Source organism: Hippoglossus stenolepis, chromosome 21, assembly GCF_022539355.2.
Source record: "Hippoglossus stenolepis isolate QCI-W04-F060 chromosome 21, HSTE1.2, whole genome shotgun sequence".
Lineage (NCBI taxonomy): Eukaryota > Metazoa > Chordata > Actinopteri > Pleuronectiformes > Pleuronectidae > Hippoglossus > Hippoglossus stenolepis.
Window position 1 is genome coordinate 10,286,145 of NC_061503.1, and position 15,424 is coordinate 10,301,568.

Below are 15,424 nucleotides of genomic sequence, written 5' to 3' on the forward strand. Positions count from 1 at the left end.
ATTATGACAAAGATTTTTCATCTAACTTGTATAATTCATGTTTGCGGTGGCATTGTACTGTGTATGTGTATAATGTAACATTGTTTTATGTTATAATAGTTTATCATACATCATATTGTATCACAAAACAACACAGATCAAACTACAATCAATAATTACAAAGCAGTTCACATACAAATGCATAATAAAGGTACTTGTTTGAGTGCGATTTAATTAAATTACACTTATAACATTGCATCTTTTTGATATATATATCAGTGATATGCAGTTCATTATGTTAACAGGCTTGTCCATACACAGCACAGGCATTGTGGAAAAACTAAAAGAATGGACCATTCTCATAAACACATTACTATCTCACACTGATTGAAAATATGTCATGTGTTTTTTCTGTTGTTTTTTTTCTGTTTGAAGAAGCGGTCACCATTTACTTCAATTGTATTGGATTTGGCTGCAATGCTGTTTACCCCTGAAAAGTGCTTTGTGGACTCAAACACTTCACCCACCCCTCCATCAGCATAGGGGTGAGTAGATAATAAGTTCATTTTCATTTTGGGGTGAACTATCCCTTTATAACGGATGATGTGTCTCCTCTTCCACCTGTTTCACAAAAATGAAGCCAAAACATCCCAAACAGATGCAGCCATGGCGCACGTTTTAACATAATCTGCTGATACAAGTGCTCGACCAACCGTGAGTCAGTCTCAGCCGTCAATCGTGAAGTTTCACCGTGTTTTTATAGCATCAAATAGATTTAAACAAATCATCAATTTAACATACCAATGTATGTGTGATAAGTGTGATAAGACCAACCTAAAATGATTCAGTCTGTGCTTTGACCAGTCAGTCCACTAACATGGAGGAGGTGGTGTTGTGATGTATACTGCATGCCACTAGGGGGCAATCAAGATGCATTTCAGTGCTGCATTTGTAGTCAGCTGATTGCCATCTGCAACATCACAGCCAGATGGCAATAGATAGCCAAAACTCTTTATAAAAAAACAGTAAAAACAGGCTCCGCCCTTTTTGTTTTTTTTTACTTCTCACAGTCAGATTAGCAAAAAAACGTATTATCTTCTCCTATTCATTTTAGCATTTTAGCATCTTAGCATTGCACTAAATAACAACCTACAGATGACTAAATGTATTCTCAATGCAAGCCTCTTTCCCCCTGCTGGCTGGCAAACAAATTCAATTATTTAGTCGTCTCAGGAGCGAGCGTGTCAGTTATTTCTCTTCTCCCGAGTCCAGTGAAGCAGTACTTTAGTCCCCTTTTAATTGGAGATGAAAAATCTAGCAAGCTCTGAGTGCAGTTGGAGAGAGAGCATGCTGCTTTTTAGGCGATGCAATATACATAACGTGTCATGTGGGACATCCGAGGCTGAATTACATAACCCAGAGTGGCGCCTTGAAAACAACACCCAAGGAAACCGTGTTCTTGTTGGCGGACCAGAGGCAACTCCCATGAACCATCAGGATTAGTCCTCATTGTTCCTTTCCCTGTCATTTGTCACCACAAAAGGCTTTTTTTACACAACAGAACCATCACACAGGATATAATCTCCATTATTTCTCTGCTGAGCATTTCATCTTCACGCAGATTTAAGATGGTTTTCATTTTGAAATGGCAGAAAACCTTCACCTGTGAAATGTCTGAGACCCAGTAGCCATATTCCTCCCACATGCTGCACCCTCTCCTACATGAGGCACAGCAGCGAGTGGCTGGAATCCCAAGAACTCGCCAATAACAGAGGACTCATCAGGATGCTAGGGAGCGAGGTGTGAAGTGTCAAAGTTGGACATACAGCCAGCGCATGTCTGCCACGCTTCCACTGACACTCATCCTACACCATTGGCTGTGCGAGGAATGATTGACTGAGAGGTTGATTATGCATCTTCCAGCCAGGTGGTTGGCAGGCAGAGCGGCGCATATCACCAGATTGCTGCATCAGCCAAAGTGTGAGGCCACAGTTTCTGGCATCGGTGTGTCTGGACGAACATCACAGGAATAATAAAACGATGCGGGGACGTCAATCATCACCTAAAATGTGTCTGTTCAGTTGTAGATCCATTTTTTTCTCTCTTTCCACCCCGTTTTGTTGGCAGCAGTCTCTCCATCTTGTATCTTGTATCATTAGAGGCGTTTGAGCGGTGCTGAGACTGGAGACAGACGAGTAAAAAACTCGAGGTTCCTGGGTTCTTGTGGGAGAGGGAGAAAGTCTTTGATGTGGTGGAGTTTCATAGAGGCAAATAACACACTTTGATATTTCATAAGCCATCTCTGCAAAAAAAATCAAACGGGCACAAACAGCACAAACACACACACACACAAATCTGCGTGCACGCTCTGTCAGAGACGACGTTCGAATTACCACCCAGCCGAAAGATTTGCACTTATTTTGGCTGCAGATATTTGTCTTACACACGGCGCAGCTTTCGAAAAGTTCCAATCTTCTCGAGGACCGCTGAGTGAATGTCTGTCCCGTTTGATTTTGAGAGGAAGATAAATTAGTGTTTGGATGAACATAAAAGGTAATGTATTCATAAAAGCCGTGATGAGTGCAGCTGTCTCCAGCATCTGACATCCAATCTGAGACGAGCCGCCCGGGAGGTTGGACCATCCTCCACTGTGGGGGCGTGTGTGTGTGTGTGTGTGTGTGTGTGTGTGTGTGTGTGTGTGTGTGTGTGTGTGTGTGTGTGTGTGTGTGTGTGTGTGTGTGTGCGCCTGTGTGCCTGTGCATGTACGTGTGTGTTTGTGCTGTGATGTTTATGAGCACAACAAAAATTAATCATCTGATTGAATATCATTTATATTTACGTGAGGAAAAACAGTTTTGTCTTGATAATAGTTTAATCCCAGAATAGATAAATCAATAGTCAATGACGGGCAATATTTTAATGTCTGGGCAATATTCTATAGGATTGATTATTGATTAAGACAAGTTGTTGATAGAAATATTAGTGAATTAAAAATGTTTGGCCTTTTGATTTTAAATAATTCTAGTTAATGTGAAATAATAATGGTGGTTTTAATTGAACCCTACTTTACAAAAAAGAAGAAATTGTTGGACCAACTTAAAAAATGCCTCAATTTGTAATGCAGAAGTGAATTAAGTTTGTTGAAATTGAAGTCAACAAGTTATATTAACACAATTAATTAATTAATTGGAAAAATTGAAAAAAATATGTGAATGTGAATAAATAATGAACAATAAAATAATAATAAATAATATTATTATTTTATTTTTTTGTTTCCCATTATTTACTGATTGTTTTCACAGCGTAAATCTGTAAGTAGAGCATTTAGTCTTTCTCACCAGTCCCTGTTGACATTTTAAATCTAATTCTTCAGCCTCCGCTCACACTTTCCCATGAGTCAATTGATCTTATAGCATTAATTTGTATCTAGAATACGTGCCAAGGCTTTTGCACAGCAAACCAAGACTGATGTGTAATTTAAAGTAGCTTCACACACTGGAGGCGGACTCCCAAATCACACACTCGTCACCCAGGTTCAGTGTGTGCATCCTTTTAGGCTGCTCATTATATTAAAACTCATTCCCTTCTCTGTCGTTAAAGAAAAGGTTGCTCCCACTGATATGATTCCCCATTTGTTAATTATTTGGGTTTGGATTTGTGTTCATTACCTGAAAAAACAGTTTGGGTGTAAAAACCTTCACGCAGAGCCTCTCTCTCGCTGGCTTCCATTATTGTTGCTCCGGCTCTGTGAGGCCTCCTGCAACGAGAAGCTCAAACCGCCCCCTTCCTCCCCGTCAAAATCCTAATGCACCGCATGTCGACTCAGGTGTGGTCTCGAGCCCAGGGGTTGCTGATACATCAGATGTGTTTTGGTTTGCCGCGAATGTGAGGTTCATCTGGAGGCAGCCTTGGGATGAGGCTTGTTATTCTCCTCGGTGAGACATGAGCCACACACTCTAATTAGAACACATCTCCTGGTGGGAGAGATGCCTCCAATCTAATCAGCCCTGTACCTCACTTTAGCGGCTCCACAGAAAACACAGCCGCTCGTCTGACAAACACAGACGACAACAAGGAGATGGCACCAAACAACTGTTTCTGATTTGGAGGATTTTACGGAATTTCACAGATCTAAATCTTGAAAGGGCGCGTGCCCAACAGATTCTCCCGTCTCTGCCATCTTCCTCTCACTTCCTGCTGGAGACAAGTTAAAAAGTGGTGGTCAGGTGGCTGTTGACGTGTATCAAATCTGAATGCAAATAAAAAATCTCTTTAAAAACCATCAGTGATTAAAAATAACTAAGACCACGGGCTCTGTTTCACCTGAAAATTAAGTCAGTTATACTTCTTCAGCCCATAGCTTGAATAGAGTACATCACATGCACATACTCTTATTAAGTGTCATCCCCACAGACTGCCGTTCTAACATTGGTCTGCAAATAGCTGCAGAACATGTATCGTTACGTGGCTGAGACTGTGCCACACTTGTCAGCACTTCACTTTAATTTGGCTCCAAAGCCACTGGTGACTTCGACCGCTGGGACATCCCGTCGGGCTGCTGCACAAGTTAAACTATTCTGAGGCATTAGGACTGAAGGAGGTGCACGCGGCTGAATCGCAGCCACTGCAGTGTCAGCCGCTGTCTCACTCCAAGGAAACCAGGGAACCTCATTCTTTCTCATGTGAACAGCAGAGTGCAGGACGAGGCCGTGTGAATGTGCACCGCTTTTAATTCAGTGCAGCTTAAATAGAGCATGAATGTAAAATTTTGCTTGATTTTTCTTTCTTTCTTTGTTTTTGTTGCCATAATAGCATTGGTAACAGTTAAATGCAAAAAAAGTGAGCACAATATTAACATTTCAGGGGGACATGTTCCTTTTTAAAAAAAAAAAATCCTTTGCCACTGCTTCCATCTTATTTCAGCGCTCATTAAAAATCCAAAAGAGTGAATGTTTGAAGCTGCATTAACCAAGTGGGATTCTGCTGGAGATGAACTGCATTACGTGCACGGAGAACATCACTGTGACATTTAAACACTTTAAGTCTGTCCTCAGCCACCGCACTCCATTTTATTTAGTTATTTATTCTTTTGCTGCTTTGGATGAAAGTAGATTTTCTTTCTGTTTTGATTTTTCTCCCCTCCAGTAAAAAAAGAAGAAAAAAAAGAAGTATTGCGGCTTTCAGCATTAATCAATATGAGATCACAACATTCAAAAATGACTATCAAGAATGCTCTAAGCCTCTTTCTGAAACTCTCTGCGGAGGGTGAGAGATAAAAAGAACAATATGTCTCTGCTCTCTGTCCTTGAAGTTTCATTATTAGTCTCAGCAATAACCAGTGCTTATCACCAGCACGCTAACTGATCCCTTCAGCTCCTTCAGGTATTTTGAGCATTCAATAATTACCAAAGCACCTCTATGGGGATGAAATAATGTTGCACGATATATGAAAATCCCTTAATTAAAACGTAACCTTGCGTGGGGAACAGTTTGAAGGGAATCATTTAGCCCTGATGTTTCCACAACAACAACAACAAGATATAAAAAGATATATTCATCAACACATTAGTCTTAACAAATGCTCATTAAGCTTAACAAGCACCTCATTAGCTGGAGTGCAAATAGGTCACGTCGTGGTGCTGTGAAACGCAAAGGTTTGCATGATTTGCATGAGTTTGGCTCCTGAGGGAATTCATATTTGAAAAGAAAGCTGAGTGTGTGTATACGTGCGCGTGTGTGTGTGAGAAAAGAGAAAGAGAGATTTGACCCGCAAGCAATCTCTGGAGAGCCGTCCACTTGCAGAGTCTAATCAGACTCTGGCTGATGCTTGTTCTCGGGGATCGCTCCTCTCCAGCCCTCAGGCCTAATTAGGACCCATGTGTACCGTCTAGAGCTGCTGCTGCTGCTGCTGCTGCTGCTTCACTGTGACGACTGGATAGACGCTCACCTGTGTGTGTGTGTGTGTGTGTGTGTGTGTGTGTGTGTGTGTGTGTGTGTGTGTGTGTGTGTGTGTGTGTGTGTGTGTGCACGCACGCCCAGCAAGCCACAGAAATGAGCTGCCGGTGAGTGTGATGGCGAGAAGGCCGTGAGAGGTGCTGGAGCCACGCCGCCTCTACGCCCCCCACCTGGAGGTCGTATGAGTTTAATGAGTGTTAGGATGAGGAGAGCGTGAAAGAGAAGCTGCGTGGAGAGAGAGAGAGTGGGAAAAAGAAAATAGTCAGACGTCTGGGCTGAGAGAGGGTCACACAGAGTCAAACAACTTTTATCATTTTTTCCTTCTCTTTTCTTTAACAACGCACTGTAACCATTTGCAGACGAGGGGGAAGAACAAGGAGCCCTGAACATGCGAGTGGCTTTTCAAGACTTCCTGCGGCTCGGCTTCCCTATATCACCATGTCAAACACCAACACTTCTTCAAAGCCCAGTGTACTCTGCTACATGCAAATTTCAAGAGAGCCTCAGATGAAGCAGCATTCCAACAGATAAAAGTGGCAGCAGTCTTCTGAGGTATGGAGATAACAGCGAGAGGAGCGACGTGTCCTACATTTCCGCTGCGAGCGAGAACCGCAATTAATGAGCATTATTACTTAAGAAAACAGACTCTCACAGACACAGTGTTTTAACATCCATTGTGACGGATGCAGATAAAGATGCTGAGTAACTCTGTGCTCCTCTGTTTCTTTCAGGGAATATCTAATCAATATGTACTGTCCATGCGTCAGCTTACCCTTATGTAGGATCTCAATTTCTTGAGATTGATTTATTTAATTTCTTGCCGTTGTTTGTTAGGAGCGACAATTTTAAAGTGCAAAGAATAGTTACAGAGTAAATATTTTGTGCTAAGAGGCTCCAATTAAATACTTACTGGGAATAGGAGGCAATTATGATTGGACGGGACGCTGAACTAAAGGTTACCCACAATATATTGAATGAGTACACAGCCCATTACAGCCCACACACTCTGTAACCACTTTATTTTACTGCCCCTGGCCTAACACTGTAATCCAGTTTTCACTGTTCGGATCAAAGTGGTGTCACCGAAAAATATTGTCCATAACCTCAGTTTTTATCCTGAGTCGTAATTTGCTGAGTTTCTGATAAGTGTGCGACAAATGAATTTACACCTCTTTGGTATCTTTCAATCAGCTGTGATTGTCAGATGGATCGCAGGATTTCCTCTTCATTAAAAAAGTACTCACAATAACAATTTCATGGCACCCTACTGATAAGTTTCCCGTGTTTATAATAGATTCAGAACGTTATTTCCCAAAGTACTTGATTTGGTAAATTGAATCATGTCTCATCTAATTTCAAAATAAATTGCGTCTGAGGTAAATCATTGGGCGGCATGGTGGTCCAGTGGTTCCCACGTTCCAGCCACCAAAGTCACATGCACAGTTGGAGCTATCTCCGGGCTCCGCCAGCTCATTCTCACTTCTCACACAGTCACTGCCAGACACGCTCGCCCTGAGCCAATCACCCGTAAGCCATCAATGTTTGCAATGTTCTCTCTCACCCTCCTGTCTTCTCGCTGTCAGTTCAGTTCCGTGTTCAGTGTCCACTTCCGCCCCTGCACCGCCTCAACTCCTGGTCTTCTCCCTCCAGAAGCAGCCGTGAGACGTCCCATCTGCGTGCTCTGTCACTATTTTATCGAAAAGTGTTTCCTGATCGAAACTGACTGTAGTGCGTGAGTGTGAGTGGTTGTTTGTCTCTGTGTGTTGGTTCTGTGTCCGATGACATGTCCAGGGTGTACCCCGCCTCTCGCCCAGTGTCAGCTGGGATCAGTTCCCTCCCGCAACCCATAAAGGGTAAGTAGTATAAATGATGGATGTATTATCATGTCATTTCAATATCAACACCTCTTCCCAGTAACAATATAACTTTACGCTATAATTAGGACTTAATCAGAAACTCAAGAAGTACTTGAAATTTATTTCTAAGTCTTAAACACAAAGTCATTACATCTTAAATCCAAACCAATTGTCTCTAAAGTGTTCCCTTTTTTAATCTTTAAGTCTATTTTGTAACCCGGCTAATGCCTTTCTTTTTTTTATTTATCTTCTTTGCCTTTTATTTGTCTTTCCTACAAATCTTATTTCTTACAATGAACTCTCTAACTTTAATCCATTGCTTTCCTTTGCCCCTGGTTGTAAAGCCCTCAACTCCTGTTGTTTTTAATGTGCTTTATCAATAAATCTGACTTGACTTGCATAACTGTGCACCAAACCAGCATGATAATTAGCCTCCCATATAATAAATGTGATAAATCCTTATGTTCCAAAGTCTTAACCATCTCATCAACTGGTGCGATATTGAATGTGAGGGGCTAATTACTCACCACACACTGCCTCAGTTCATAAAATCTCCCGTAATATCTCCTTCATACATCACAGAGGGTTTTTCCTGTCTTCCTGCAGCCGAGCGTCAGTCTGGCTGGAGCTCAGATATTCTCCCTTTAGTATTCACATCGTGTCGCCAGATCCAAACTTTTTCGCCGCAATCGTGCGACGCGCAGTCCCACAATCTGTTTGATAACCTGCCACGACGAGGTGTTCCCTGCTTTGTCTTTGAAAAAGTGATTGAAATTCCTCACACCTACACCCACTCGTCGGCCCACTGCAAAGCGAGGCGACGCAACAAACCTTACACAGGATGCAATAAACCTCGGAGGTTTTCACTGGCGACGCAGGTGACAGATATGAAAAGTGTCACAGCAGTCTAATCTGTCCAGGAGCACATTTTTTTTGCTGGTGAGGAGGGAGGTGCAGCACAAATGCAGCCACTTTCCCAGAGGTTGAGTAATGACGTCAATTTGTCAGTTTCGTGAAACATTCTTTGATTTTGTGTTTTTGTGGAATTCAAGCAAGATCTTTTCTTAAATGTAATCAGCATGAATGTAACAAGGTCCAGAATTCACATGAGACAGACTCATCGTTTCACATTTGTATTTGTGCATCTCTTTCATTTAATGGCGTTCATGGACGAGCATTGTGGGTAAGGCAATGATTAAATACCGTTTGTAACAAAAATATAAACATGGATTTCTGCAGACGTGAGCACAGAATACAAAGTGAGGTTCTGCTCGCAATAGCATGTATGAAAAAAAAGAAAAAACACGGATCTTTTCGCTCCGTATAGAAACTGATGAGACCAACGGTTAGGAACATTAGGTGGGTCACACTTGTGTTATGGCTTTACACTTCGGATTTACCACCACAGTGCTGCAGCTTAATTCTGCTCTCCCTGAAGACTTCGCTGACATTTTCCAAGGTCTTGCTTTCAAACCCCTGCCTTGATTAGTGAAGCAGGTTTTTTCGAGAGGAACTAATCCCATTCCCTGGAATTCTCTCTCTCTCTCTCTCTCTCTCTCTCTCTCTCTTTCGTTCTTTTTTTTTACAAACGAGTCAGCAAACGGGGGGATCTAGTCAGCAGCAATCCAACAGTAACAGGAGGAGAAATCATGTGATCCCGAAGCTGAAATGATGTCTATATCTAGCAACAAACAGGACGCTGAGGATGGCGGCTGGCACCCGATCGTGCAAGTGCAAAAAGCAATGTCATCTCACATTTTATTTTTTATTGGTGTTGTTTAAAAAGAATAATACTGCGTTTGCTGTTTTGCACAAATTGTCTGGAGACTGCTGATAGTTAGCCGTGATATAATACTGTATTTTTCTTGCACTATTTAAAAACAAACCATTAGTCCCACTTAAAATCATGACCCACCATTTCATAAAACTTGACATTATAAGGTCTATAGAAGTCTCGCAATTGCTCAATAGCATCTCTGTCTATCTGCACATGAGTCCTGCCCTTGGACTTGCCCAGGCAGCGTGGCGAGCCGCTGCTCTCTGGCTTCTTAAGGCAGGGGAAACCTTTGGTGCGGTTGAAATAGAAGTGTTTGTCTGTGACTATGCGCTTTAACCCGAGGAAGTCTTGCACCCGAGCCAGCTCCCCTGCCGGGTCTGTGATAAGACGCTCCCCGCTCACAAAGTGGATCTGAGCCAGGGGGAAGTAGCGGAGCCAGTTTTCGAGGTGCAGAGCATACAGGCCGATGCGGATGGCATTCCAGGACGTGTCCACTATGCCCAGGCACTGGTTCCTGAAGGCCAGCTCCTGGAAGGTCGGCAGGTCGGGGGTTTTGGATAACGTCTGAGTGTAGTCGGATATTGCACGAGTGACGGGGTCTCGCACCACTACGATGAGTTTGGTATTCTGGGACATGGCGGAGATCCGGCGTGGTGTTTCTTTAGTCACAAAGTAGCTTGGCGTCTTCTCCATCGTTATTTGGCTTTCAAGAGTCCTTGGCATTAAACCTCTGAATGAGAGATGGAAACACAAAGTGAAAGTTCCAGTAAGATGAAGATTCCTCACTCACATTGACATTACTTTGTATGTTAGTTTTAATTACCGCAAATGCTAAGAGACTCAGCCACAGAGGACATAATGTCCTTGTATTAAAAAAAGTGTGTTTTAGATGCCTGGTGAATAGAGAAGAAGAATAACACATCATAAATGAGAAGCTCCAGTTTGGCTGTGAACCTCATTTCTCCATGGAAATGATAATAGGAGCAGTGAAGCAGTGTCACAGTGGTCTGTTGTCACTGGAGACTTGCAGACAGCTCTCCTCTGCATCAGCCCTGCCTGGCTCAACAGCAATAAATCACTCTGAAATGCAACAGAACACATATATAGCGGAGTGACTCTGCCAGGTTACTTCTGGGTCTTCAAAGTAGGCCACTGTGCTCTTTGATAATAAAAGATTTGAACAGGTACGTCTTCACACAGTCATCGACTCAAGTTTGAATGGAAACCATCCAAGAACAAGGACAGACTTTTAAAAAGAGACAGTAAATAGGGCTGTGAAATTAGAGATTTATTCATTTGATTAACCTCTCAACTAATTACTTTATCACTTGGTTTAGATAACATCAGAAAACGTAAAATTTAATAAAAGTCCATTACAATTTTCTAAGCCCCACGGCGTTGTGAAATATTTTGCTTTGTCCGACCAGCAGCGCAACACTTTTACTGTTCAGACAAGGACAACAAGCTTTGATTTAGATATTAGGAGCTGATTAATTTCGGCAGCTATTTTAATAACTGCCAAATTGATTGCAGCTCTATCTGTAAATGAAAGCTCCCGTGTGTCTATTGGTTGGAATTTGCGGTCGTAGCAGGGGCGGATCCAGGGGGGGGCACTGGCCCAGCTAATTGGCCTCTGAAGTGCCCCTGTCCTGTATTGTCCTGTCAGTAGTCTTTCTTTCAAATGAGCTAGTTACTTACTAATAACAATAAATATGACAATTTGTTATGACTTAGTTTTTAAGTACACAAGGAACTATTTTCTAAATATATTCAATGATGTGCGGCTTTGCTCAGTGGAATAGAGGTAACAGTAAACAATTAAATGTGCACTTTACTGAATCAGGAGCTGTGCATGGTTGTTGGACGTTTAACTGGCCCCTCTGTGTAAATTGTGGCCCCTGATTTTGCAAACTCCTTGATCTGCCACTGGTTCGCAGAGGACTGATATATTCTATCTGTTGCATTTAACCAGCTTGTCCCCAGGCTCTGTTGAAACTACCACTAGGGGGCACCACTCCAGGAATGCACACAAAGAATTTAATTACGCTGCGCTAAATTGAAAATAAATACTGTTGCATAAAAAAAGGACACAGGTCATTTGAGAGGGGTTGAGATTCATTTTCTGTGTTTACATTCTTGAAACATGTGGAATAACTGTGTTTATGTGTTTTCCGCAGGAGAGCACGTCCACGGCCCACCTCGCCGCTCAGACTCATTGAACCGTTATTGCAGTTCTTCTCATTTGTCCTCCTCAGTCTGCATCTGAAGTGTCCACGATCAGGAACTTCAGGGGTCTTTCATCACATCTCTGTTCCCTTTTATTTTTCCTTTTTGCATGAAAAGCCGAACATCGGCCCATTGAGAATCAGAGCATGAACAGTTATCTGGCCTTCACAGATGACTGTTTACATGTGTTTCAGAGAAGCAGCTGTTTATTTTGAAGGCATTCCTCCAAATCTCAGCGGCTTGGCATTTGACCTCGGCGGCTTTGACAGCTGCCAGTCAAGTTATGGTAATGGGCGCGGGGTCCACGTCTGCGGGACGCATCGCTGAGATAAAAGTGCTCCAGCCTCCGAGCGTCCTGAGGAGCACCAATTAGTGGAGATATTTCACTCCGTAATTATTTGATGATACCACTGATACACGTACCTCCTGCGGGGTACATGACAGCCGATCATTAACGTGGAATGTATTTGGAAGTCGAGCGTGTTGTGTGCTTGTGTGCATGTGTACACAATGCTTCATGACTGACGCATAAGTCCGCTTTTATTTTGTAATAATGATCTAGATGCTCCTTGTGCGTAGACAGATACTTGATTATCCATCAAACAAGGCAATTTTACAAGGAGGACTGTGTTAAAAGTGCATCATTAAATGTTTTAGAATCAATAAATCTTTTGTTTTAATAGTCATTTCTATAAACAAACGCCACAGCGTCTCAGAGGCCTGGCAGCCAGAGGAGCCCTGCACGCCGCAGTTTACACAGTTTGTCTGCAGAGGTTGGGTTTTACGAGAAATCTGATGAATTGCTCCACAGTACATCTTGGGAGGAAACAAAGAGGGCCACTGTTCTGCCGCTCTAAACAGAGCCCGGGATCCCAAAGTTTCTGGCGATAGGAACATAAAATGAGTCCGAAAACTGCGGAAAAAACACATCGAGCATGTTTGCCCTCCTCCAAACGCAGCGTACTGTACACAGAGCGGCAGAGAGGAGGGGGACGAGGAACTGGGCGATGCCGACAGGGAGAAGCTGGCTTTACATGATGCTCAGCAGCGTTTACACTGATTACACAGAGACTTACAGTTGTCTCAGCTTTCATGTAAATAATCATAACCTATGTATAAGGTTAAAGTAACAACGTCAAGAGTAGATGATAGATAGACACAAAATAATCACTTTAATACCAGTATGTTTCAAATTCCAGTTGTAGAAATTTAGAATTAATAAAACATACAAAGAATAAATTAGACACTGTAGGACATGATGTGTATATTGGCTAAATATCAGAATCTGGATGTTGGACATATATGTTGTAAATTGTGGCCCCTGGTTTAGAAAAATCCTAGATCCGCCACTGTCACTTTATTCATCTTAATTTAGCGCGTTAGCATGTTGACGTTTGTTTACAGTGCAGAACAATTTCCCTGTCTGTGTAATTGCAATTTTTCTATATTCCCGTGTTCAATATTTATACTATATTTATCATGTTTACACTGTAATTATCATTGCTGTTTTTATATTTTCATATTGGCAATATTTTGTATATTTCATTCTTTATAACGCATGTTTAATTATTATTTTGCTATCACCTTTTCAATGTGGCAAATTTCCCTCATTGGAAGACTGATAACGGAAAATCTTATTTTAATTATCACACAAAAAAACTTCAATTAAGGCTGATGTCGATTTCATTAACTTTCCAGGTATTTTGGGGATGAAGCCACAAAGTGCCCATTTGACCTGCTGATCCTAGATCCTGGAGTGGACACACGCATGTACAGGTGAGCTCTTACCTGTACCACTCCAGGCCTCTGTCATAGTTCCTGTCGAAGAAGTGCGTCTCTGTGCCAGCTGCTCGCACATCTGGATGGATCCTGATGAACTCCAGCACGGCTCTCGTCCCTCCCTTTTTCACACCAACGATGATCGCGTTCGGCAACTTTTTATTCCCAAACTTTGAATTCCCCATCAGAGGACTGGGAGTGTCGCTCCTGACGGCGAGGAGGTGACTGGAGGAGGAGGAGGAGGAGGAGGAGGAGGCGCGCTGCTCGGGCTTCTTCTCCCGGGGCTGCACCTCGGCGCTGCTCGGTCTCGCCTCCAACTGCAAGACGCAGGAGAGGGAGGATTTCTGGAGCCGCCTTTTGGCTCCATCGGCCGGGACGAGTTGACAGCTCGGCGGCGCATCACCTGACCTGTGCATGACGGTGCCCACGGGGAAGAGTGCGCAGTAGCACAGGTAGGACAGGAACAGGGAGAGCAGGCAGATGGAGGTTCTCGTGAGCCGGTGCGAGAAGGGGAGAAGTCGACTGAGGAGGAGCACGCATGCCATCTCTCCATGGATATGAACAGTGCATGGTTTTCTAATGGGTCCTCTCCTGTATCCCGTGTGGCTGCTGTCAAATTGGCCGAACTGCCCAACACACTCCAGAGCAGCAAAATGCGTAAAAACTTCAGTTCAACACTTCCACCACTTCATCCACAGCATCACAATCCACGCGTCTCCTCGGGTCAGGAAGGGAACATGAGTCCCTGGCGGCTGCGCACCGACGTCCTCCTGCTCCAAAACTCCCGGACGTCTCCATGGTCGTAGCGCACGAGGAGCGCGCTCTCTCCGCTGGCTCGAGCGCACTGTCAGCTCGAGACCTGCTGAGAGACAGAGAAATACTTCACCACGGTGACGTCAGAGCATCTTTGCAACTGAGAGGTGGGAAAGTATCCAGCTCTCTCCCTCTCTCTCTCTCTCCTCTCTCTCAGACATCTGACTTCACCCTCAGGAAACAGGCGAGATGAGTCCACAAGCCTTATTTTCATCCACATTTAGGGGAATTCAACATCTGAATATGTTCACATAACAAGAAGCAAAAGATAAGCGTGGCTCACACATATTTAGGCTACATGACAGAAGAACTTAAAGAGAAAATGAAAATTCACTCATTATCTACTCACCCCTGTGCCGATGGAGGTGGTGGGTGAAGTGTTTGAGTCCACAAAACACTTTTGGAGTTTCAAGGGTGAACAGCGTTGCAGCCAAATCCAATGCAATTGAGTAGAACTCGTGATAATCGCAAGCTCTCGCGAGAACTGCAGCAGAAACCTGGTGGATATCAGCTGAGATTTTGGCTTAAAACAAGGTGTAAATGACGACGTTTCCAGTCAAATTTGAATGTTGGGGCTTCTGGACACTTGGATGACACCACAGGAGCAGTATGGAGGCATTTTATGTTTTTTATCCTGTTCTTTTAAGTTTGAAGAAGTGGTCACCATTTGCTTCAATTGTATTGGATTTGGCTGCAACGATGTTTACCCCTGAAACTCCAGAAGTGTTTTGTGGACTCAAACACTTCACCCATCACCTCCATCGGCACAGTGGTGAGTAGATAATGAGTGAATTTTCATTTTTGGGTGAACTGTCCCTTTAAGGAGGGAAAAAACATCCACAACCAACCATCATTTAGTAAAATAATTTCTTTAAAAAACTCCTTGAGAGGTGACACAGATATTTCACCTCACTCTTGTTCATGGTGAACCCGACTATCTGTTTGTTGAAGTTTCAGAAGATTTTACGGTGGAATATTTGAGAAAATTAAAGGCAAAGTTCGCTGCTTTTTTATTATGGCATCCAAAACTACTTATATT

At 43.0% G+C, this 15,424-nt stretch overlaps 1 protein-coding gene across 1 annotated transcript; it reads right to left on the reverse strand.

Annotated features, from left to right (window-relative positions):
• Positions 1 to 8,920: 8,920 nt before the first annotated feature.
• Positions 8,921 to 14,447, reverse strand: LOC118100170 (heparan sulfate glucosamine 3-O-sulfotransferase 2). Its single transcript, XM_035144944.2, has 2 exons — positions 13,582 to 14,447; positions 8,921 to 10,297 (listed from the first exon to the last, which is right to left on the reverse strand). Exons 1-2 carry the CDS (start codon positions 14,115 to 14,117, stop codon positions 9,679 to 9,681), a joined length of 1,155 nt encoding a protein of 384 aa, XP_035000835.1. The 5' UTR covers positions 14,118 to 14,447; the 3' UTR covers positions 8,921 to 9,678.
• Positions 14,448 to 15,424: the final 977 nt, after the last annotated feature.

Coding starts and splice junctions, on each gene's coding strand:
- LOC118100170 (XM_035144944.2), bottom strand. CDS start 14,117: ATGGCATGCGTGCTCCTCCTCAGTCGACTTCTCCCCTTCTCGCACCGG. Junction 10,298..13,581: donor AGAGGCCTGGAGTGGTACAG/GTAAGAGCTCAC, acceptor TCTCTCATTCAG/AGGTTTAATGCCAAGGACTC.